Below are 24195 nucleotides of genomic sequence, written 5' to 3'. Positions count from 1 at the left end.
GTATCTATGCCTCTGAAATACCTTGGATATCCTCTTCTGTAACAGGCTGTGGCTCAGTTGCTTTGTCACACATCTTCGGCTGAACTAACTTGAACTTAGCCTAGTTCTCAAGCTCCTAGACTTTGGATAGCTTGGAATCGACAATACTGTCATCTTCAGTTCTGCCATCTTTAGCAACCTCCACTAGGACCGGCATATCCTTGGCACCTTGTGCTTTCTTATCCTCCTCAAGTAATTGGGTGACATCAATTTCAAAAAAGCCTACCAAATTTGAATCAACAACCATGTATCTGTCTTCCTCATCATCCTCTAGCCCTTGGGCGAGGTAGATGCCCTCTGCATATCTCGGTTTGTTGACCGGCAAAGCAACACTTGTATAAGCATGCACGCAGACTTCAATTTTCTTTTTACACTTGTGAATGGTGAGTGTGTTAGCTGCCCATATCTGCTTAGCCTGGAGCTTGTTGAGCCAAGGTCGTCCCAACAACAAAGGGTACGCTCTGTTGATGTCTTTCGTACAAAGAACCACATCGTTTATCAGGAAGGGCATGCGGGCTACTTGTACCTCCAGGAGCCGAACAAGCCCCAATGGCTGCACTTGTCTCTGATCGGCCAAATTTAATGCAAAATGTGCTAGCTCAAACTCCTTTATGTCGAACTGTGCACAAAGGGCCTCTGAAAGTACAGTTACTCCCAATCCACCATCTAACAAGACGTTCTGCACGAAGACAACTCGAATGCGGACTGTAATCATTAGTACTTGCTCATCGTACACTATTGCATGCACTACCTTTGTACTGCTCACTCCTGGCGCGGTATCCCCTTTGCTCTACTGAAGTTGGCTCTGCTTAGCCTCTTGGTTTGACCAATTGCTCCCGGAATGCGTCAGCAATGTACAACCATGATGCCATGTCATCACTGGATCTCTTGGCTTTTGTCGGGTAGTGTGCGACGTCATCACTTTGTGACACATCATCACCATGCTAGTGAGTTCTCTTTTGTCGGGTAGTGTGCCACATCATCACTGTGTGACACATCATCACCATGCTAGTGAGTTCTCTTGAGACAAAATGCTGCAACCATTCTTCTCGTAGAAGTCGTTTGGCTGAATATTGCCAGTCTCAATACCCTATGACTCCTAAAAAGAATAACTATAAGACTTCCAGTCAAAATCCTCTTGATCTGAAGTGGAGTGGCTCTCCTTAAGCAGCAAACACTGGAGTCTGGAGTCAACACTCATCGATTGAATACCTAGGTGGAGCTCTATCACTTGAGAAGCTCCTCTAATTGAAGGTATCAAAGACATGTATCAAGTCGTCCTCCCTTGATCCAAGCTACTTGGGATTAAAGTGGCTCACCACTCAGTAAACATCTTGTAGTCTGGAAGTCCCTCTCTGAACCACTTGTTTCTATCACTTGCATCTATTGGGTTAACCAACAAATGTTCTTTATCCATTTTTGATCCGCACCTTTCTCAAAAAGGTCTTGCAAACCATGCAACCTTTCCACTTGTGCAAACAAAAAGTCTCATCTTTCAACTACTTGTCTTTTCATAACTGAAAAAGAAAGTTACCTAGAGATACTGCAAATTCCTGAAATCATGTGCTCATAGGCACTTGTTCTGCTTGTGCCTTGCCCTTCTTGTTTTTTCGTTCTTCTGCGGCCTTGTCTTCCTCCTTGGTAGGACATTGTGCAGAAATGTCCTTGTTCTCCACAAGCGAAACTCTTTTCTTGCTTGAACCATTTCAATCTCTGTTCTGAAGCTGGCTTTGATTCAATTGAATCGGCTTCCCACTTGGCAAGCTATTCAGTCTTTTGCTTGATTAACAACTCTTCATTGAACTCTTCACTTTCAATCCTCAAATTTCATTGAGCAATGCATAGCCATTCTAAGCATGGGCCATCATCGCTTGTATGCTGAAGGATTTGTTCAAGGCAATACCTCTTCAATCAAGAGGCAATCCGCAACAATATCTTTTCTTCTGCTTCTCCAAATCAACCAAAATGAAGCTACTGGTAAAAATATACACCAAAACCTTTGGTTGTATGACTGGAGAGTATCTATCTTTTTGAACCTGAGGTAGTTCTAGGATTCATCTAAGAAAATAAAAATTATGCCTCATATGCTAGGGTCAACCATAGGGAAGCAAACAACTATTTGAATCCTACCCATGTCCATGGTGCCTGTGCGTGTAATATTAAAGTCAACTACCACTGCAAAGCATTCCCCCTGAGAAAAGAGGAGGCAAGCAGATCCTTGGAATAGGCAAGCAGATGTTCCATGAGGATGTTGGTTTCTTTTTGTTGAGCCCATTCCACATCCTATGGATTGGCATGTCTCAGACTGATCCTCTTGATCATCCCCGTCAGGTTTTTCCTGCACTTCTTCTTCGCCGTCAACCTCTTGCTCCTCTTTTTCTCCACTTCCTTTTCTATTCCTCAAACTCTCTTCTTCCCGATGCTTAGGAATCTTTGACACTTTCATGGTTGCTTGCAGCCGTTTTGGATCAGATGTTGCACCTGGAAATCACTTCGTGATTGGTGCTGCGTTTATGGGCTGGCCTGCTGAGGCTCGACTTTTAGGGTTTTGATCAGTTTTTCTAACAAGCAACTCTATGACTGGGTTCAGGTCATAAGGGGAATAGATTTATGTATTGGAAGGCTCGAGCCTCACCCTTCCAATATTCGGCTAACAGTTGCATGTGATTATGATAAGCTACACTCTTTTAGTTTTCGCCTCTTTTACCTTTCTAACGAAGGCTCTCAAGCTCCTATTCTGTTGCTATTGTTCATAGTGACTTTGGTGATGCATTCACATTTTCTGCCAATAATTATATTTTAGCTATGCATTGATGGGCATATATACCCACATAAATAATTTATTAATCTGCTTTGGCACTTGTATAGCTCTCCCAACCACCTAGGTACCATGATTACTAACACAAGGAAACCATTGCAGGTGGGGCCCTGGTAAGGGCCTGAGAATATACTTGACATGTTGCAAGTGAGTTATTAGTCGAATGGTAAGGCTTGCGTATATTAATCCCAAGACTGTAGGTTCAAATCCCTTATTACTCTCTCTCGTGAAGGAACGACAGCTATGCCTACTTGATGTGTTCACCGTGTGAAGGATCGGTACATGTAGAGATAGATTGTGCTGCACACTTACCTTTAAACCAACTCAAAGACGTTTGTATTATCCATCCTCTACAAACAACAATTTTTTCATTTTTCTTTTGTCAATGACTCGATGATCCCACAAATGTGCATAAAAATTAAGTATCTTGACTGTGTCCTGTACTACATCACCTGTCTTGAGTGGTTATGTTTTGTGCTGTAAAGCTATTCAGCTTTAGCAGCCCCACTGCCCCCACAAAATAAACAAAAAAAAAAGAAAAAAAAAAAGAGAGAAGAAATTGGTTGCATCACGGGATTGCACAAGCTTTACTCCCCAGCAATGCTAATTTATCCATGAGTATTGCCTTGTGTTATGCATGAAGTATTGATTGGCATCCCAAACCTGACTGGGCTTAACAAGCTATTCACACTTCAATTTGGCTGCTTCCAATGAGCCAGCATCTAATTATCATTTTGAAGGCAGGTAGGTGTGTATATATGTGTGTGTGATGGCCAATGGCCTATTTCTAGAGCTCAGTTTTAACCTGATGTACCAGGGCACAGTGAAGTTGCTTTTCCAACCTGCAGAAGAAAGAGGTGCAGGTGCCTTCCGTATGGTGGAAGAGGGAGCTCTTGAGGATGTTGAAGCCATTTTTGGAATGCATGTTCAGCCATTATTACCAACTGGGACCATCTCCTCGACACGAGGACCATTCAATGCGGTTGCAGGAATCTTTACAGCCTTCATCAAGGGCAAAGGTGGACATGCTGCTGTTCCTCATCTTACTGCAGATCCAATTTTGGCTACTTCCATGATCATTGTGAGCTTGCAACAGCTTGTATCGCGAGAAACAAACCCTCTTGAAAGCCAAGTGTGTTCTATACTACTCTCAGAAAGTTTTTCATAGCTAATGTATCCATAAACCATGGTGTGTGTGTGTGTGTGTGTGTGTGTGTACGCACTTGCATGCAACTAGTCTAACAAGGAGCTTTGTCAGGTGGTTTCTGTGACATATGTTCACGGTGGGAACGCCTTCAATATTATTCCACAGTATGTGGAGATTCAGGGTACATACCGTACCTTTTCTGGAGACACTGGAGAGAAGCTCAGGCTCAGGATAAGAGAGGTTTGTTAACTGATTTCTTCCTAGTTTTGTAGCAGAATTTGAAGTTGAAGAAGTGAACATAGACCCAGGGCAATGGCCAGGACTTAGCACGTGTACATGGATTTGTCTCATTAGGCCAGTTTAAGAGCCTTTCATATAAACAGTCTCAGATTGCTCTTTGGCGTATAGTACGTCGCAAGAAAAGGGCATTTTTAGCCAAACTGGAGAAGGATTTATATCAGCTCTTCTTGAGTCAGGACTCACATGAGGCCTGGCGTTTATTTCACGAGCACTCACCGCCTCCGACGATTACTTCTCCTCAGATTTGGGGTCAATATGTAACATCATTATATATGGTATCTAGACAGCCTCCATTACCAGATCCGCTAGAGCCATGCCCTGCTACTAGTACTTTCTTTACTACGAAAATGGTGAAAAAAGCCATTGATAAGATGAAGACAAGAAGAGCATATGATCATGATGGTTTAGTAACAGAACATCTGATCCATGCCAGGGATCTACTTTCAGAAGTCCTTGCTTGTCTGTTTAATCGGGTCATGTGTGAAGGGTTACCTGAATCTTGGTTATTATCGACTATCGTACCTATTTTCAAGTCAGGAGATCCTATGATACCCGGGAACTACCGTACCATTATGGTAGGTCACACATTAACCCGACTGTACGCATCCATTCTTGAACAAAAACTGAGTAGATGGGCAGAGAATGAGGGCATACGGGCAACAGGACAAGCTGGATTCAGGAGGGGTTATTCCACTTTAGATCATATTCTTACGCTCAAAGCCATTATTGAGGAAGGAAGAGCAAGCGGGAGAAGGATGTATTGTTGCTTTGTGGATTTTCGGAAAGCTTTTGATACAGTACCAAGGGCCAGATTGATGCGCAGGATGCAAGAGTTAGGGGTCCCCAAAGAGATTATTTGGGGGATCATGGCCTTATACAGGTCAGTAACTGGTTATGTACGTACTCCAGAAGGGGATTCCGACATTGTTCATTCCACCGTTGGAGTAAAGCAGGGATGCCCACTGCCCCCTACTTTATTTGGTATGTACATAGATGAGGTATCAGATTACATCGATAGAGAGGGTGACAGAGGTGCTCAACTTGTAGGGTCATGGATCCCTTTGTTGTTGTATGCAGATGATATTGTATTGATAGCAGAATCACCAGATGAAATGCAGAGGCAGCTAGATGCATTACATAAATTCGCGGAGGACAGTGGACTGTCGGTAAACTTGGGTAAAACCAAAGTTATGGTGTTTAACACCACACCGCAGTGGGTTAGGAGATCGGCACCTACATTTGCATATGGCCAGGATACAGTAGAGTACACAGATGCATACACATACCTTGGTGTGGTATTTGCAGGACCGAAGTTTACTCTTAAGAAAGCGGCGGATGCTAGATTGTCCAGAGCCTCTGCGGCCTTGGGAGGGTTGGAGAGGATGTGTTCACAAGTGCAGTTTCAGGAACCACGAACAAAACTTTGGCTCTTTGACACTGTGGTGGCTTCCGCTATGCTTTATGGGGTCCAGTTTTGGGGACCATCTGTGGATCAAGATAATTGGAAGTCAATGGAGAGACCTTTGGTATCTATGATTTCCCGAATGATTAGAGCCAAGGCCTCCGTACCACACGCAATTACCGGAGCGGAACTAGCTGCCCCTCCGTTAGAAATTGAAGCTCTTACCAAATCAGTGTCCTTTATACATGGTTTGTGGGATACAAATAATTGCCGATATACTAGACTGGCCCTTGAATCTTCTCGACAATTAGCAATGAAAGGGGATACATCATGCTAGTATGTGCAACTGTCCTCGTGGTTTCAGAGACACGGGTTTAGTATGGAAAGATTACCCCCCTTCCAATACTCTCTTGCGGCTCCATCACTGCCAATTACACGAACGGAGATTAATAAAATCATCCGTCAGGATCTTATACAGTTGGATACTAAGAGAACATGGGTAGACCCTACACAAGAATTGGGCACGAAGATGGCCGACTACAAAGAAAACTTCCTACAGCTATCTGAAGATGGATCTGTGATTCGCCCGAGCTACATGGATACCCACCTGTCTCATGGTTTGAGATGTGCTATTGGTCAGATTCGTACATCCTCACATCAGCTGGAAATTGAATTTGGCAGATTTAGGGGAATCCCACCTGAGAGCAGAATTTGCAAGTTATGAGGAATGGAGCCGGAGACAGAATTACACTACATATGCCATTGCACCGTATACTATGAGATACAGGGGCGTTTCCACTGCCTATTTAAAGAAGGCTTTGGACCTCTAGATAGAGTCATGCAATACCAAGATCAAAGATGCTTAGGCTTGTACCTACTGGAACTACATCGACACAGGGATAATCTAACCCTCTCTCTCTCTCTCTCTCTCTCTGTGCTGCCTCCTGCCCAGCCCCGTTCCCCTCGCGTTCTCCCTGCAGGCCCCCCCCCCCACCAGCAGGTACAGCAGAAGACAATAAAATTCAAATTTCAATTTTTTCTCAGAAATTGCAGAGTTTGCAAGAATTGCAGAAAGCATGCATTTCTTGTAATTTGCAGAAATTGCAGAAAATGTACGCCATGTATGCTCAATGTGGGAGAACATGTATGCATAAGGTGGAAGCACTTGTGCATGTAGTGTGGTCTCCTGCCGCCGCAAAATTCCTCTCATATTTGGAAGCGACCAAACGTGAGGAAGCAAAATGATCAGCCCGACCCCTTTGAAGATGCAGTTCAAAAGTGCAAAAAAGAAATGATCGAAACCATTAACAAGATCAACCGCAACCTATTAGGGACAAATAAAAATGCTCGGAGATTACGTTTTGGCCCAAGAAAGCAAGATTACTGCAATGGGAGATCGTGTGACGGCCCAAGACGAAGAGATTGCGTCGCTTAAGAAGGAGCTCGCTGAGACACGATCACGAAACACGCTTGAAGAGGGAGAATTGCAACCCTCTATAATAGAAGAACTCAACACAATCAAAGAGCAAGTGCGAGCATCAAAGAGGAGGAAGAGCAGCATAAAGAAATGACGACTTCATGGGTGGACGTTATTACAAAGACTCAACAGAAAGCAGATGAGACTGAGAAATGGATTGAGGTTGCCAAGAAAGGGAAAAGCAAGGAAACAACGTCCACACCCACCATTATCAACCTGACACTAGAAGAGGAGCAAAGAAGACACATTACTGGATACAGATGGGAGACAGCTTGTAGACAAGAGACACGATCAGAGCACATAGGGCGGGGCTCGGGAGGAGTGGCAGTGTTATTTAGGGAGGAGTTGTAGCCATTGATACATATAGCCCGCAGGGATAAGCAAGCTAGGTACATGTGGGTGAGATTGAGAGCAGAGACAAACATATATCTTTACATTGCTATTTGCTACTTCCCCCCGAGTACGTCAGTATATACACCACCCAAAAGACAATGCCCCTTCTCTATTTTGGATGATGACATATGGGAGTTCTCTAGAGATGGTGACATTATCATTTTAGGGGACGGGATCTACAGACGGCTATGCATTGAGGAGCCAGGGTGACTTCTGGAGGAGCTTACTACTAAACTGACACAAACATTACATGATGCAGTAGCGGAGGCATAACCACACACCCAGGCTGAGCAGAGACACCGTTCTGGGAGCATGCCTTAGAACAACTGGTATGATGTGGAATGCCGCCAGACTAGAGCTAGACTTCAGAGGGAGGTGCTTTTGGGGGACATCACTCACAGACTATCACAGATTGACTTCCGACGCCTGGTGTGACAGAAGAAGAGGGCATTTTTGGCTCGACTAGAGGAGGATCTATACCAGCTATTCTTGAGTCAGGACTCGCGTGAGGCATTGCGGCTCTTTTATGAGCAGTGCCCCCCCCCCCCCCCCCCCCCCCCCCCCCCCCCCCCCCTTTGCCATTACCTCTACAGAGGCCTGGGGTTAGTACGCATCATCTTTGTACACAGTTCCTGGACAGCTGCCCCTTTCCGACCCCCCCGATCCATGCCCACACACATGTGCTTTTTTCACCGATGAAATGGTGAAGAAGGCCATTGACAGGATGAGGACTGGGAGAGCATATGATCATGATGGTTTAGTGGTTGAGCATTTCATGCATGCCAGCGATCTACTAGCAGAGCTTTTAGGAGTTATGTTTAAACGTGCCATGTGTGAGGGCTTGCCTGATACTTGGAGCCTATCTACGATTGTACCTATCTTCAAGTCAGGAGACCCTATGGAGCTTGGGAATTATTGCACTATCATGATTGGACACACATTGGTACGGTTGTACGCATCCATTCTTGAGCAGCAACTGAGTAGATGGACAATGAGGGAGGGAGTGCGTGCAACTGGGCAAGCATGATTCAAGAGAGGTTTTTCTACTCTTGACCATATCTTGACACTCAGGGCCATCATTGAGGAGGGCAGATCCCATGGGAGATGGATCTATTGTAACCGGCCTGCTAACTTCAAAAAGGGCGGTAGACCTTAGACTTAACTTTATTTGCTTTCACCCATTTAATTTGTCGCCCACTTTACCTGTACTTTCAAGAAACAACAAAGGGGAAAGGGATACAGGCTGTTAGATTGCACCTGTATGAGAAGACCGACACCAGACTGGCCCCTAACCTAGGCGCCCCTTTCGGTATTTCTTTATTCTTTAAGAGAGGGAATAAAAGTTGTGGCTCCCTACAAGCTGCCCCGCACAATCTTGGCTGAATTTCAACTATTCTGGCCTGATTTCGGCAGCATAACTGTACTATGACCCTTCACAGTCAGTATTCCCACGCATTGGATGACTTTCCCGATGCATACGGACACTTTGCAAAACCTGGCGAGAATCTGCAGCACGCTGAATTCTCTGTTTTCTGCCCCGAAAATGCGCCAGATCACCTGTACAGCGGTCCCCTTGTGTCCCCGAACCTCCTGGGGGTATTAGGGTCCGTTAAGGGCCAAAACCCTAAACCTGCAAAAATACACAGCAGGCTGTAATTCACTGTTTTGGGCTCCGTTTCGCGTGCCGGTCGCATCCGTAGCAAGTCCTCGAGCTCCCGCACCTGTAGGGCTACTTGCCCTTTGAATTGGACGAGATTTCGCATGTGAAGCCTCTCCGAATCACCTATACCTGCGGGGGATTAGCCGCTAGCTAATCGAGTACCTGTGCAAGAGGCTCTTGCCTCGGCAATCGCGCATGGACCCACATAACTGTACATTGGTCAAATGAAAAGCCCACTAGAGGGGCATAACCATAAAGAATAGGGGAGAGAGAGAGAGCAGTGAGAGGTGTGCAGGTCATGACATCCTGCACCTCACTGTACATAGAGGGTAAGCCAACACTCCATTGAAGCTCTCCCACCTGTGATAGCACTCAAAAACGAGCTCACAGCTGAAAATCACGTTTTTGCCTTCTCTTTAAGTAGTAAACTGGCCTCAAAGTGCCAAGTGTCACTCATTTGTGCATTTTCCCGCTTTAGACCCTCGGGTCTAAAAATATCTCACCTGCAGCCTTTGTTGACTTGGCCACAGAGTAACAAAATGATCCCCATGTCAAACTGCACGTAATGACGCGAAGACATTTTGCCGTCCAAAAATAGCAGTCCCTAAAATTTAGGAGTTTCTGCCATTACATTCTTCTAGGTCATCTGATCCTCTTTATACATTGCAGCCACACCCATAACTGAAATGTAGCCTATGCAGCAAAGGATTCCGCTTTGGCTGGCCAATGACCCCACTTTGGCTAACCATAGTCCTTGTCCAACCTTAGTGCTCTTTAGCCCTCAGGCCTGGACTCTCTCTGAACAGTTTCACACTGGCTATGCAATGCAGGGCAGTTAGATTTCCAGAGGGGTGTTTCCAAAAGGTAAAACAAACGAAATTCCCCAAAGAAAGAGAAAATAAACAAAAATGGAATTGCCACTGGCTGGTGACATCTATTGTAGCTTTGTGGACTTCCGCAAAGCATTTGACACAGTACCCAGAGCTAGATTGATGCGTAGACTACAGGAGATGGGAGTACCCACAAAGCTCATTTGGGAGATCATGGCATTTTATAGATCAATAGTAGGGCATGTACGCACCTCAGAGGGTCTATCTACACCGGTTCACTCCACTATTGGGGTGAACTAGGACTGCTTCCTCTCTCTTACTGTCACAAATTGATGACGTGGCAGTTTTGCCCGGACACACACACGTGTTGACTGTACGGATGTTGACGTGGCAGTAGTACGGATCTTCGGAAATTCCGCTGACATGTTGATGTGGCAGGCTGTACGGACAGGCCCGCTATTTGCGCTGACAGCTGTACGGAATTTCGTATTTTGCGCTGGTTGCTTATTGGGACAGTTTTTAGGCCACATGCTTCTAGGAGTTGAATGCTTTTGAGCCTAAAGCTTTTGGAACATTTGCTTTTGAGTTTAACTGATTTTGGGGCTCTGCTTTTGGCATCCCTTGTGTAAGAATAAAAGAGCCCTAAGGGCCTCACTTCTCAGAGCATCTCAATGCAGAGTCTAAGAGCGGAGGACCTTGCGGGAGTTGTACTTTGCTCAAAAATTAATATAAAAGACATACCAAAAGGGGCGCCAGTCTTTGGGGCCAATCTCTCTGGGCATAGAACTACGCCGGGCCGTGTCGACCAAATTGAACTGTGATTTTAAAGTTGTGAAGTATTTTAAGTGAATCTCTCTCATGTCACGATAGATTCTAGACTTGGGGTGCCCAAGTTTGTTACAGTGGTATCAGAGCATCAGGCGTGTGCTTTTCTCAAAGCATAGCGGTCCTATCAAATTGCAGACAGAGCACTCTTGGAGATTGTTATTTGAGGTATCTTTGGGATCTTCGTGTCCCGACCTCGGACTTATTAGCCACTTCCACCCTTCATACATTGCACATCGGGCGCGCTCCCATCTTCATCGCTCTGTCTTACAGGGCATAAAGCCATAAAGAATCCCACATTACTTATGGATTCCAACAAGAATAAGTCGACTTCTTCTGCATCTGCTAATGCGGGAGGGGATCACGAAGAAGATTTTAATGATCAAACAGAGGAAGGGTACGGGCCACCTCGGCCTACACAGCAGGTTGACGAGTGCACAAAGCAGATAATTAAATTTGCTAAGGATCCCCAATTTGCAAAATTTTTGACCCAACAGTGGATGGCTGAAGTGCATACTCAGTGGTAGAAAACCACCAAGCCACCAATCAAACCGGCGATCAAGAAGCCTCCTACTTTGAGAATGTTTACTGAAGAAGAACTCCATGATGCGGTCCATGCACAAATCCATCAACTTTTGGACATGAAGAAGCCGTCGGAAAAGCAACTGAAGCAACGTAACAAGGGAACTAATTTCCCCGGTTACTTGGATCAAAAATCCACTTTTGAAAACGCCAGAAAGTAGAAGAAGTGGGTACGCTTCGAAGGATTGCCCAGTTTGTCCTCATCTTCTGACAGCTCGGACACCTCATCTTCTTGTGACTCGAGTGATGAGGACAGGAAGGGTAAGAAACGATGGAAAGATCACATGTTTTATGCAAAAAGAAAGCATTTTTACAGAGCCAATCAATATGATTTCCTCGACAACAGGGCAAAAAGCCCAAAGAATTCAAAGAGGGAGGACAAGCAGTAAAGTTTGAGCACTTTTTAGGGTTTCGAGATGCTCCCAAGGCTTTAGCCTTTGTCCAACAGTTTGACATAGTATTTTCTGGAGGCCGCTATACAGAGCACTCTAAGATCAAACGGGGGGGCATCCTTTCTGAAAGGCAATGCATGGACATGGTAGTCCACTCTGTTGTTAAGGAAACAAGCGTCGACAAAGTGGTTGAAATTTAAGAAACTCTTTATTTCTTCATGGCTCACACAAGAATGACGAACGAGACTTGATTACTGACTGGAACCATGTTCGAATGGTCAAGACAGAATCTTTGGATTCTTATTGTGAAAGATTCTGGGAAATTTTTCTACCTGTTTCATCCTTTAAGAAGATCAGTTTTAAGGAACAGATTAAACGATTTTGTTGTGGGCTTCCTAAAGAAATTCGAGACCACTGTCTCGAAAGGAAGTCCGAGTCTATACAACAGTTGATGGGACACGCGAAGCGGCGATTTGCTATACATTCGGGTAAATTGACTTATCTATCAGATGAACCTTTAACAAGTCATAGCAGAAACAATCGACGAAGAGATAGACGACCTTCTCTCACAGAAGTCCAAAGAGATGAATATTTAAAAGCAGGAAAGTGTTTTGAATGTGGAGAACAATGACATATCGCTACATGGTGCCCCAAAAGGGCACAAGAATCAGGATGACTGGCAGATTGAAAGAGCAGCAGGACGAGGCGATACTCGTTCCAGAACAGATTTTTGATTAGCATTATTTGGCTTTATGAATTTATGAAACAAGACTTTTTGGAAGATGATTTTGAATTTTGAATAAAACTAATGTTTTATGAAAGAATCTGTTAATTCTGGAAAAAGTGCAGAATTAAGAATGAGATGGAGTAGTGACAGCTCCTGAATGAACCTGATAATGAACCATAAATCACGACTAATTCAACACGACTGATTCAATGGAATGAATGACTGGACCACTCTGTTCAGTATGAACTTAGTGATAAATTGGGATCCCCAGAAATGACTCTCGCACACGACAATGCTTGAGGCGACAGATTCTCGCACACGACATTGCTTGAGGCGAATGATTCTCGCACACAACAATGCTTGAGTCAAAAAGTCTCTATAGACATGATCGCAATATGGGATTAGTTAGCCCGACATCAATGAGGTCCAGAATGGATCTAGATGTGGTTACTAAATACGTTGCTACCAGTCATTGCCTGAGATTTGAAATGAATATTTATGTGATTGATTGTCATGTGATGTGATGTCATGGACAATGATGTAACTGTCGTCTTTGTACATGTGCTAGATGTGTTGTGTCTAGTGCGTAGGTACTAACAGTTAGTGTCTACTAAGACAGCTTATGGCTTTTGTCTGTTTTCCAGGCGTAATTCGAGGGCAATTACAATTCTTTCAAGGGGGGGTATGTCACAAATTGACGATGTGGAAGCTCTACCCGGACACACACACACACACACACACACACACATGCTGACTGTACGGATGTTGACGTGGTAGCAATATGGATCCTCGGAATTTCTAGTGACATGCTGACGTGGCGGGCTATACGGAGAGGCCCGCTTTTTGTGCTGACAGTTGTACGTAATTCTATATTTTGCGCTGGTTGCTTTTTGGGGCAGTTTTTAGGCCACATGCTTTTAGGAGTGGAATGCTTTCGAGCCTAAAGCTTTTGGAACTTTTACTTTTGAGTTTAACTGATTTTGGGGCTCTGCTTGTGGCATCCCTTGTAAGAATAAAAGAGCCCTAAGGGCCTCACTTCTCATAGCATCTGGACGCAGAGTTTGAGAGCGGAGGACCCTGCGGGAGTTGTACTTTGCTCAAAATTAATATAAAAGAAATACCGAAAGGGGCGCCAATCTTTGGGGCCAATCTCTCTGGGCATGGAACTACGCCGGGCTGTGTCGACCAAATTGAAATGTGATTTTCAAGTTGTGAAGTATTTGAAGTGAATCTCTCGTGTCGCGCCAAATTCTAGACTTGGGGTGCCCAAGTTTGTTACACCTACTATATTTGGTATGTATGTGGATGAGGTTTCTGACTATATTGAGGGAGATGGTGATAGAGGTGCAACGCTGGTAGGGACATGGATTCCGCTATTGTTATATGTTGTTCTCTCCGGAGGGGATGCAACGTCACTTGGATGCTTTGCATAGGTTTGCCCATGAAAGTGTTTTGTATAGCAACCTTGGTAAAACCAAGGTCATGGTATTTAATACTACCCCACAGTCAGCGTCCGCATTCACATACAGCGAGGAGATAGTGGAGTATACAAATGCTTACACTTACCTTGGAGTGGTTTTTAGCGGACCAGCATTTTCATTGAGGAGAGCAGCAGAGACTAGATTGACCAGAGCCCATGCAGCATTGGGTAGATTGGAGAGGATGTGTTCACAGGTTCAGTTTCAGGAGCCTTGGACGAAGCTCTGGCTCTTTGACACTCTGGTGGCTTCTGCATTGCTCTATGGAGCTGAGATATGGGGGCCTTCATTGGATCATCATGGGAGAACAGGTCGCATTGATGGATGGGGGAACATGGAGAAGCCTTTGGTCTCTATGATCTCGCGGCTCATTAGAGCCAAAGCTTCAGTACCACGTGCCATTATCTGAGCAGAGCTAGCTGCCCCCCCCCACTAGTGGTTGAGACGCTCACCAGATCTTTCTCCTTCATACACCGCATGTGGGAACTTCCAAGAGACATATACGCCCGCCTTGCACTTGAGTCCTCCCGACAGTTAGCCATGCAGGGGGATACATCATGTTGGTATGGGGAGATGACATCTCATGGTTCTAGGCGCATGGGTTTAGTATAGACAGATTGCCCCCCTTCCAGTATTCACTGGATGCACCCTCTCTGACTCTTACACAGTCCAAGGTCACCAGGCTCATCCGCCAGGACCTTACTCAACTAGACACAAGGAGGACATGGATACAGCCAGCACAGGAGCCAAGCACGAAGATGGCTTTCTATAGAGAGCATCTTCTTCAGCTTACGGGGTACGGTTTTGTGATGAGGCCCAGATACATGGACACCCACTTGTCTCATGGGATACGATGTGCTATTGGCCAGATACGTACATCTTCACACCAGCTACGGATCGAGACTAGGAGATACAGCGGAGTACCAACAGAGGCCAGGACATGTCCCTTATGTGACATGGAGTGTGAGACAGAGTTGCACTACACATGCCACTGCCCCGTCTACTACGAGATACGAGGCGGCTTCCACTGCTTGTTCGGAGAGGTCTTTGGACCTCTCTCCAAAGTCATGAGGTACGAGGATCAAAGATGCGTGGGTTTGTTTCTGCTCGAGCTGCGCAGACACAGAGAGAGCCTGATGAGAGGAGAGGCTAGCCAGTCTTAGAGACACATCACAGACTTCTATAGAGCAGACATTGGACACCGGGAGGAGCTACTACCACAGTAGAACTTGTCGCCTCACACCAGAGGCACACTGATCAACTGAGCAGCTGAGCTGGGGAGATCCAGACGCCCACGACTTGGAGGACTACACAGCATCGGCAGAGGCTACATCAGAGGATTCGGATCACTTTGGCCCGACATGCACTATGTCCGGTCAGACTGCTTGCTGACCATGGAGGAGACTGATGAGATCCGCCAGCGATTGATGCTGGATCTCTTGTGATTTAGCTACCGCAGCCAGCTGCTTAGTTCACACCTACAAGTTCAGGATTCCGTAGTTTCTTTTTTTTTGTCATTTTGTTACTCTGACTTTGTATCAGATCCACCACATTGTAACGTTCTGATCTCATAGGTCACTTTGGCCTTTGAAGATGTTACTCTCTCTCTCAAAGGCGGGCTTAGACCCTTTTGTACTACGTAAACAAATACAAAGCCCTTAGGCATTACATAGGCTCGTAGGCAGCACAGGATGAATTGGAACTGGCAGTGGAAAAACTCCCTCAAATGCAACATTAACCACAAATCATAGTTGGAGAAACCACCAGAGTGAGAGAGTTAAAAAAATAAGGGTGAAAAAAAATCTGTCTTTCTTCAACAGGCAATTCATTTCCCTTTTTCCTGCAAGACAGAAATTTACTGCCAGTTGCATTGTACGCATCCATAAGCATGTTTATGCCTTGATTGTTAGAAAACAAATATTGGATTTGAAAATTTGCAGGTTGTGGAGGGTCAAGCTGCAGCCCTTGGTTGCCAAGCATCTGTGAGTTTTGATGGTGTCCTTTATCCTGCGTTGATCAATGATCCCAAAATGGTTGAACACATTAGAACAGTGGGAGACTTGATGCTTGGGCAAAGTAATGTACAGACTGCTAAGCCCAGCATTGGTGGGGAGGATTTCTCCTATTACTTGGACAAAGTACCGGGGGCAATGCTCTTCTTTGGCGTGGGGAATAAAAGTGCTGAAGTAAATTTTATTCTCCATTCACCGTACTTTCAAGTGGACGAGGATAGTTTGCCTCTGGGTGCTGCATTGAATGCTGCAATTGCAGAGATGTATCTTCAAACAGCTTATCTAGGTCTGTCGACAAAGTCTGGGAGAACCCAATAGTTAAGACGTTTGTGAAAAGCTATGCCACTTTTCTGCTTGCAATGAGCATATATTGTTTAGGGCCTTGGCAAATGTACATAACAGCTATGAGGGCCATGATTCAGTTGGACCAGGAAACTTTACAGGCTTACTACCAGACAGTTAGTCAAGGAATGATGGTATGATCGACTTCATGAATTACATGTACTTATTCTTCCTTTCTATCTTCCTTGGTTAACTTCTTCCACAGGATGTTGGGCCCTTTGCGAATTGTGGGAAAGATGATGGGAAGGTTTAGTGATGGTTGGGGTGAAAAGTCACCTGGTACTTCTGTTCTAAAAATATCTGTTGTTCCTGTTGATATGTAGAAATGCTCTCAATTCTCTTGATTTCTGTCCAGTTCCTCTCTTTGCATAGATAGGGGTGCCCGCTCCGTACACAATGCATGGGCAGGTATGGGGTGAAGAGCCCGCGTAGTATGGCATTGGGGTTGGCAACAAGTGAATTGAGAGTTGGGGCAAGAAATTTGGCTCCATGGTTGCTAGTATGTTGTGTGTAAAAGGTGCTCACACATTAGTAGTCATGTTCATCACCAAGTATGAACAATAACACTCGATTGGAAGAAGAGAGTCAAAGGAAGAGAAAATATGCTTAAATCAATCATGCATGGCGCCTGACGAGGAGGGAGGGAGGTGGGCATGAAGAGATTCCTTTGTTTTGTATGCAATTCTTATGAGTTGGTTTCCAAGACTAACACGTGCTTATTATCTGTATGTATGTGCGTTGTAGTAATGGTTTGTGACATGTTTTGGGTTTAGACTTATGTAGTATTGTCATTTATGCAATGTTGTATTGCATGCATTTCTCATAAGTTAGTTTCCAATATTAACTGTGTGCTTATATGTGTATGTATGCACATGGTCTGTGAGCTATTTTAGACTTCTATGCACGTTATTATGTGTATGTATGCACGTTATAATAATGGCCTATGGACTTAAATAGTATTATCATTTATGCATGTTGTACAGCTGGTCTTGACTTATTTTGGCTATTTTAGAGTATTGTAATATCACTGTTTCCCAACGCTGCAAGTCACCATGGTTATCTATTGCAAAATGCATATTCCGAGAGGATCAAGTACCTTGATCACATTGTTTTTTGAAACTAATAGCACAAAAGAAAGGAAGCTACAATTGAAGGAGAATTGCATATAGTTGAGAAGAAATTTGTTTGTCAATGACTTATGTATGAAAAGCATTTGAGAATCCCTTTTGTCTTTTTGGGTTACAATTGATGATGGTGTAATGTAGAGGTTTGCTTGCATGGCTTAGGACTATCTTACAAGGAATTTAAACATACATTATGGCATAGGAAAACATTGATCACTTTTCATGGATCGTGTGCATGTTTTATGATTAAGACGTAGAACCTTTGCAAAGGCTCATCTTTAAGAAAATCCTCTACTTAAAACAAGTAGAGGTTTTAAGTAGAGGGGTAGAGGACAAGGTTCAAGATAAGGAAGTCGTAGTGATTGTGGTAACCTAAAACAATTGGATAGTAATAATATGATTTGTAAAGGATAAACATAGGTGGGTGTCTCAAGGTAGAACCAATAAAAGAGGCCAGACAGTCAATGTGGGCAACACTGTACATGGACAAGGCCAAAGCAGAAAAGTTGGTAAAAATAACTATGCTTTAATAACCAAGAATACTGATGATGCTGCAAGAGGCCATTTCTAATGCAACACATGATTAACAATTCGGTTGCAAATGTATTCAAGTTTGGTTGAATACATATGGTATAAGAAATACCTAATCACATTACTAATCATGGGGGTTGGTTCCAACAGTGGTGGGCTTTGAAAAATCCTAGCTTTGTAGAGACTATGGATGGTGACAATGACTGCTTTAATAACCAAGAATATTGATGACACCTTAGAAAGGCCATTTCTAAAGCAACACATGACTAACACTATTGCAAATATATTCAAATTTGGTTGAACATATGGTATAAGGAATACCTAATCAATAAACTAGTCAAGGATTGGTTCCAAGAGTGGTGGACTTTGGAAAATCCTAGCTTTATAGAGGCTATGGATGGTATTGCACATTCTCTCGCTTTAAACCTTAATGCAGACATGCAAGATAGTAGCAAGCAAACACAACACATCATTACATTGCATCAAACATCCTCACCACCGAAAAGCTCGTTGGATTCAAAATCAGTATAGCCTCTTTTTCCTTAATGCCATTCATGTGACTTTTGATTGGTTTATACATATCTTTTAAAAACACATTGTCAAACCCTACAACAAGCTTAGAGGCAATTGATTTTGAGACCAATACCATATTTCCCTTATTGGGCCTCTTTTGTTATTTTACTGGAGTAACACCAAAGAAAATGAATGTTGATCCTCTAACGTCTTTCACAAGTTGCAGCCAATGTAGTAGTTGTGAATTCTCATTCAAACTCATGATATAAGCGAATTGGGGATAGCCAACTTTGCGTTACTTCAATTTTTTAGGAGACTATTTGATGCATTACTTAACTTTTGATTTGTCAAATGTTACTAAATGCATTACATTTTTACAAAATTTTTGTTTTGTAGGATGTTGTGCATTGCTTTATATAGAAGGTGTAAATTTCTCCTAAGTGCTTTTGAGATACGAACCATAAATTTAAATAGTTTAGTAGTGTACCTTTTTACTAGATCATAGCTAGCTCTCGAGGCTTTCCAAAGTAATTCTGAGGCAACCCCACTAGTTATGTAAAGCAATCACTATTTAAACACGATATTCACATTAAGCAATGATTAACAAACTTGTTAGAAAATATATATGGGGCCTCACCTTATCTGATCATATTTACCAACCTTTTCAAACTTTCTTGAGAAAAGATGACATGTTTTAAACACAAAAGAGTGTCTCGCAATATTAGATTCAACATGTTCATACAACATCTCACTGACGAGTTGTAAGGATGCACTTGCAAATCATCATTGAATATGCTACATTCTGATAGGAAGATTATAGTATATGTGAGCTTTGTGTTGTATGTTGATTTCAAGAGCTTGGATAGAGTTTACCAACCTCACAAGAATGGAGACATTAAGTGTTATCAAACATCTAATAGTAATTAAAATGTGTGTGGGTTTATTTAAGATTTTGAGAAATGCACTATGTGCTTGCATGTGTGTGCTTTGGAAAAAAGAATAGACCATATGTAAGTACGACGGTGAGGTGGCACCATCTTCACCTATCTAAACCGTAGGGAATATTCCATTCCCTGTATACTTGTTTTCTTCTGCAATGTTAAAGGGTCATGCTATGCTACTCCACCATTGATTTGAGGGTCATGATATTCTTCTCCTCTCGTGTCAAAAGGTCACCTTTTCTTTGGAGAGGAAGACATTGCCTTTAAGTTTACACTGATTTGTCATCATCTGCTCTATTTTTTTTGGAGCTAACCCTTAGCTACTCCACAAGATATACAAAATCTTATGCAAGAGAAAGGAGGCTTAAAGCATTTTGTAAATGGTACACATCCATAATGCCAAAGCTCTTCTAGAACACCCTCCATGCTGCTATCGTAGCATGCTAGGAGGGAGTTACTATAACTGTTCAATGTATTTTCATCCGTGCTTTACTAGCCTTGCACCTAATACCAAAGAATGAGGCCAGGACTTTCATCGGGGAGACCTACCGTGCTTACCACAAATACACAATAAAAGCAACAATGATATCAAAAGTTTGGCATTGCCATGCAAGACGGGTACGCTTTTCTAAGTGCAAAGGAGCTAAAGAACTTACTCCACAGGAGTGGTGCAGGGAGAGAGAGGAGTGCTGGGAGCTCATCAGTGGCCTGACACTGTGGTTCATCTGGCGGACCCGATGCTTCCGCATCTTCGAGGCTCGCTCTGTACCACTAGCCAAGACTGTTCGGGATCTTTGGCTAGAGCTGGTCCATACTCTCAGAGGACAGCTCGAGAGACTCTAGGGCAGCTTCGTTTGCATGCGGGAGCACAGAGAGGCTTTTCTTTGACTCTGGCGTCCTGGGCCTTTCTTCACCATGGTCCAGGGTGTACTCAGACGGCACTACCGTCCACCTGTGTGGCTTTTCCCTCCTCCCATCTCTTGATTTAGCCTCATTGTACGTATGCTATTTTTTTCATTGGGAGACTCTCCCCATCATGATTGTTGTAGCCCTCTCTTGTAGAGGTGGTTGTAGCCCTATGGGCAGTTTCATTAACTAATAGAAGGATCTTTTTCTCGCAAAATTCTCGAAAAAAAGAAAAAAAAAAAGAACATCCATCCTAGAACATCATCTTTGTTTGGGTCTAACTCTCAACTACTTTGCAAATTATATGATTTCCCTCTAACGAATTGCACCTTTTGCAAGAACTAGGAGGCCAGCAAAAAAACATTTTAGAAGGTATAAAATTGACCCAAAAGTCTTCCCTCACAAAACCCTCCATGCTGCTAGCATTACATGCATTCCAAAAACACTAAGCTATTGAGACATATTTAAATTGTGTAGGAGACATGGAGGTGGTTTTGCATGAGCTGTTTTAATCTCTTCGAAGACTCGTGTGAAAAATGATGTGTCCTACCAACCACTGATCAAGATCGTTTTTGAAAAGCAAATTTGAGTCGGACATGCAAACAAGCAAGGAAGGTTGAGGTGGCACATTCAAATATTCTTACCAACTCCATTGGCTAAACATTAAAGGCCAGAAGAAGCTATCACATGATGTCAAATTTGGAGGGTAGATTATATGAATTATAAGACGTATTTCCTCAAATAACTTCCTCAATTAACTTCCAATAGTAGTGTTAAATTTAGTTTTTCACAACTGTTTTTGGCATTCCATCATAAGATTCTGAAGTTCTTGTAAAAGCTAGATGACCTTGATGTGGCGGTCACCTTCATTAAGGTGTCTCATTGATCATGCAAGGACACCTTGACTTTGTTTCATCCCCTTACCCTCATGTCTTTGTCAAGTTATTTGACAAGAGAGATGTCAAGGCAAGGGTAGGAGAAGGAGGCATGGCCCGTAGGCTAGGGATGCAGGGTTCAAGGGTCTCCTAAAGATAGGCTAGGAGCCTATAAAAGGAGAGAGTTTGGGTGGAGAATGGCATGCATAGTCCTCGTGCCCTTACAAGAAAAGAGTGGAGTGGAGCAATGGCAAAGCATGTGTGTGGCAAGCACTAGTGGTGGCTATCCTTTCCAAATAGTCAAAAACGTCAGGGCTTATCTTAGGAGATTTCTAGTGACCCCTTTTCTCACATTGGTGTAACAATTTTTGTCAGGGCTTTAAGCTCAATCATCTAGACACCGCCAATGCTATTTGACTTGTGCATGTTCTTGCTTTTTTTATGCTTGCTACAAGAGAGCAAGCTACAGACCAATTGCCCACCCAATTTGAATGTCATTGAGTTATTCGAATGGCTATGCCTTCGGCAACATACACTAACTTTGGCTTTTTCTAAAACCCCATGCAGCACCTACTTTGCAACAGATTTATGTGACATTTCTTCTATGATGACGATCAACATTTAGATGAAGCTTTGAAAATACTTTCAAATAAGGTAGGATTAAGGGTATTTAACTTTGTGTTTCTCATATTTCAAGCTATTTGTAAAGAGGTTCAAGCTAATGAAAAAAATATATTCTATGGCTTTGTGTTCAAAGCAAAAGTTGTGAAACTCAATGACGACCAAATGATAGGCCAAGTCTACATCCTTTTTCAAATCTTGGATAACAATAGTCATGTTAACTATGGGAGTTAGGAGATCGTATGAATGATGTAAAGCTTGTGGTTAATAGAGTGTAATAAAATTTCGGTATATTCACTAAGTGTTATCGTATGGTATCACGTGAGTGTACAAAAGGGAGATTTTATAAGGCAAAAAAGGTAGATTTTATAAAAGAGGTCCTTTATCTAGGGGTAAAAAAGTTCATTTTTGGTGTACGTGCATGACGTGCCCCTAGTACTATTAGTGAATCCCAAAAGAATATAAAGTTGGAGGTGCACAAAATTTCCCTAGCATTTACCAAAGTAAAATGTACCGTATCGTACAATGATAACCCACACAAAACACACATTTGGGAACACATTGGAAAGTCTCGATTGTCGAGCTTTGTATCCTACACAATGATAAATTACTTGTTTGAATCATAAACATTGAGGCTTTTGAGACTTGGTGACAACTCTGTGTTTTGGAGTATCCAAATTGTTTGAGTAATATATCTAGTAGTTTCCTTTGTGCAAGGCCCTATCACGATAGAGTATTTGGGGTGGTGGGGATGATGATAGTGGGAGTAGCTATATGGCTCCCTTGTAGATAATTAGTGAGAACTCACTCTATAGAGGATCATGTAATAAGTGATAGACACCATTCAAAGGCTAAAGTGGAACTAAGTGTAAAGTGAGGCGTCCAATTTTTGGCACCAATAAGCAATAACAAAAATTAAATATCAAACTCCACAAGAGGTGTTATGGAGTTTGGGGGTACAATCTTTAGTCCATTCATGTGTAAGATTCGTCCCTCTTCACTCTTATACTATGATGCGTGCTCTCAAATCATGTCTACATCTTCTTCCCTTACAATCTTTCACTATCAAGTCTATATTGTTTGTGTGTGTGTGTGTGTGTGTTGTCCTAATCTAGGTGTGTGTACTTGGGTTTCGCAAGACATGATGAGAGGTTGATAGGTATGTGTGTGAGAAAATTGGAATTGTTTAAGCAACCATTCTCGCGGATCTTCTCCCAACAGTTCTAACAGTGCTTCTGTTTCAAGTTAATCGACAATTGATTTCAAATTTTAAGGTTCAGATTTTAATTTGCAACATCGAGACTACAAATCAAGGCTAATTGGTGATTAATCGACAAAACGATCCATTAATTCTGCTTATTGACCATTGAGATTTGGTATGTCGAGCTTTAAGCTCCAATTTAATGGCTAAGTCTTGTGGATTGTGAAGTCAAGAAAGCGAGAGTCAAAGAAGTGAGAAGTTTCTATGATTTTGAAGAAGCGGTGATCAAGATTAGGCATCAAAGTGCCTTGATAGAGTTTTGGTAAGAAGTGGCTTCAGCTTAAGCAAGCCTTTGAGGGAGTTATGAAGGTAGATCTCAACTTTGTTAAAGATTAGAAGAGGGGATATGTGGAGAATCCGGCCTTCAAGAACATTCAATGCTAAAAGGCGAAGCGATTGGCAATCAAACACTTGAGAAGAAGTGGGTTGCTCAGTTTTCCAAGTCAAAGTTGCGACCGTTTTGCATCCAAAGCAAGAAACATACCATTAAATCATCACTACACCATCCAACAATCGGTCACAGTAGGCTGCCATGGGAGACATCCCTTGCATCTAAGGGAGCATCACCATCGACTACTATAAAAGCCTACAAAATCGGTATCAAAATGGTCGCTCGTGCATTGTATAACTTTTCCTCTTCACATCATGGGTCAACGAGGCCTCTACAAGTCGCCATCTCCCCCACAGCTTTCACTGATGTTGCCCTCATAATGACTTGCTGCCATTCAATTTTTCTTCTACACCTTTTAACAAAAAAAAAGGTTGGGGGGGGGGGGGGGGGGAGGGTGACTTTACTTGGCCACCTTTCTCGAACATCCAATGGGTTCCCTTAAAAAAACTTATCCCTTAGGGGTAATTCACCCCAAAAGCAAACCTCAAGCAATTGATCAACCCTAAGGGTTTAACTTCACGCTTCCAATCTTGCCTAACATCAAGACTGCACATCCAATTTTAGTTCAATCACCCGTTTAACCTTTAATTGGGTTGCCATATACATAT

General features: G+C 43.1%; 1 protein-coding gene across 3 annotated transcripts in view; it reads left to right on the top strand.

Moving 5' to 3' along the window:
• LOC147454420 (IAA-amino acid hydrolase ILR1-like 3) overlaps positions 1–16768 on the top strand; it is a 61151-nt gene extending 44383 nt beyond the window's left edge. For 2 of the 3 annotated variants that reach the window (XM_086516388.1, XM_086516387.1), the window contains 3 exons: positions 3675–3989; positions 4116–4244; positions 16011–16768. In XM_086516388.1, the coding sequence (XP_086372514.1) occupies positions 3675–3989; positions 4116–4244; positions 16011–16400 (834 nt within the window). In that variant the 3' untranslated portion in view covers positions 16401–16768. The remainder of the gene's footprint in view (positions 1–3674; positions 3990–4115; positions 4245–16010) is intronic. The other variant, XM_086516389.1, reaches the window with a different exon arrangement.
• The last annotated feature ends 7427 nt before the right edge of the window (positions 16769–24195 follow it).

Source organism: Adiantum capillus-veneris, chromosome 7 (assembly GCF_014529385.1).
Source record: "Adiantum capillus-veneris isolate H3 chromosome 7, ASM1452938v2, whole genome shotgun sequence".
In the NCBI taxonomy this organism is placed as follows: Eukaryota; Viridiplantae; Streptophyta; class Polypodiopsida; order Polypodiales; family Pteridaceae; genus Adiantum; species Adiantum capillus-veneris.
This window is presented reverse-complemented; position numbering and strand designations above follow the sequence as displayed.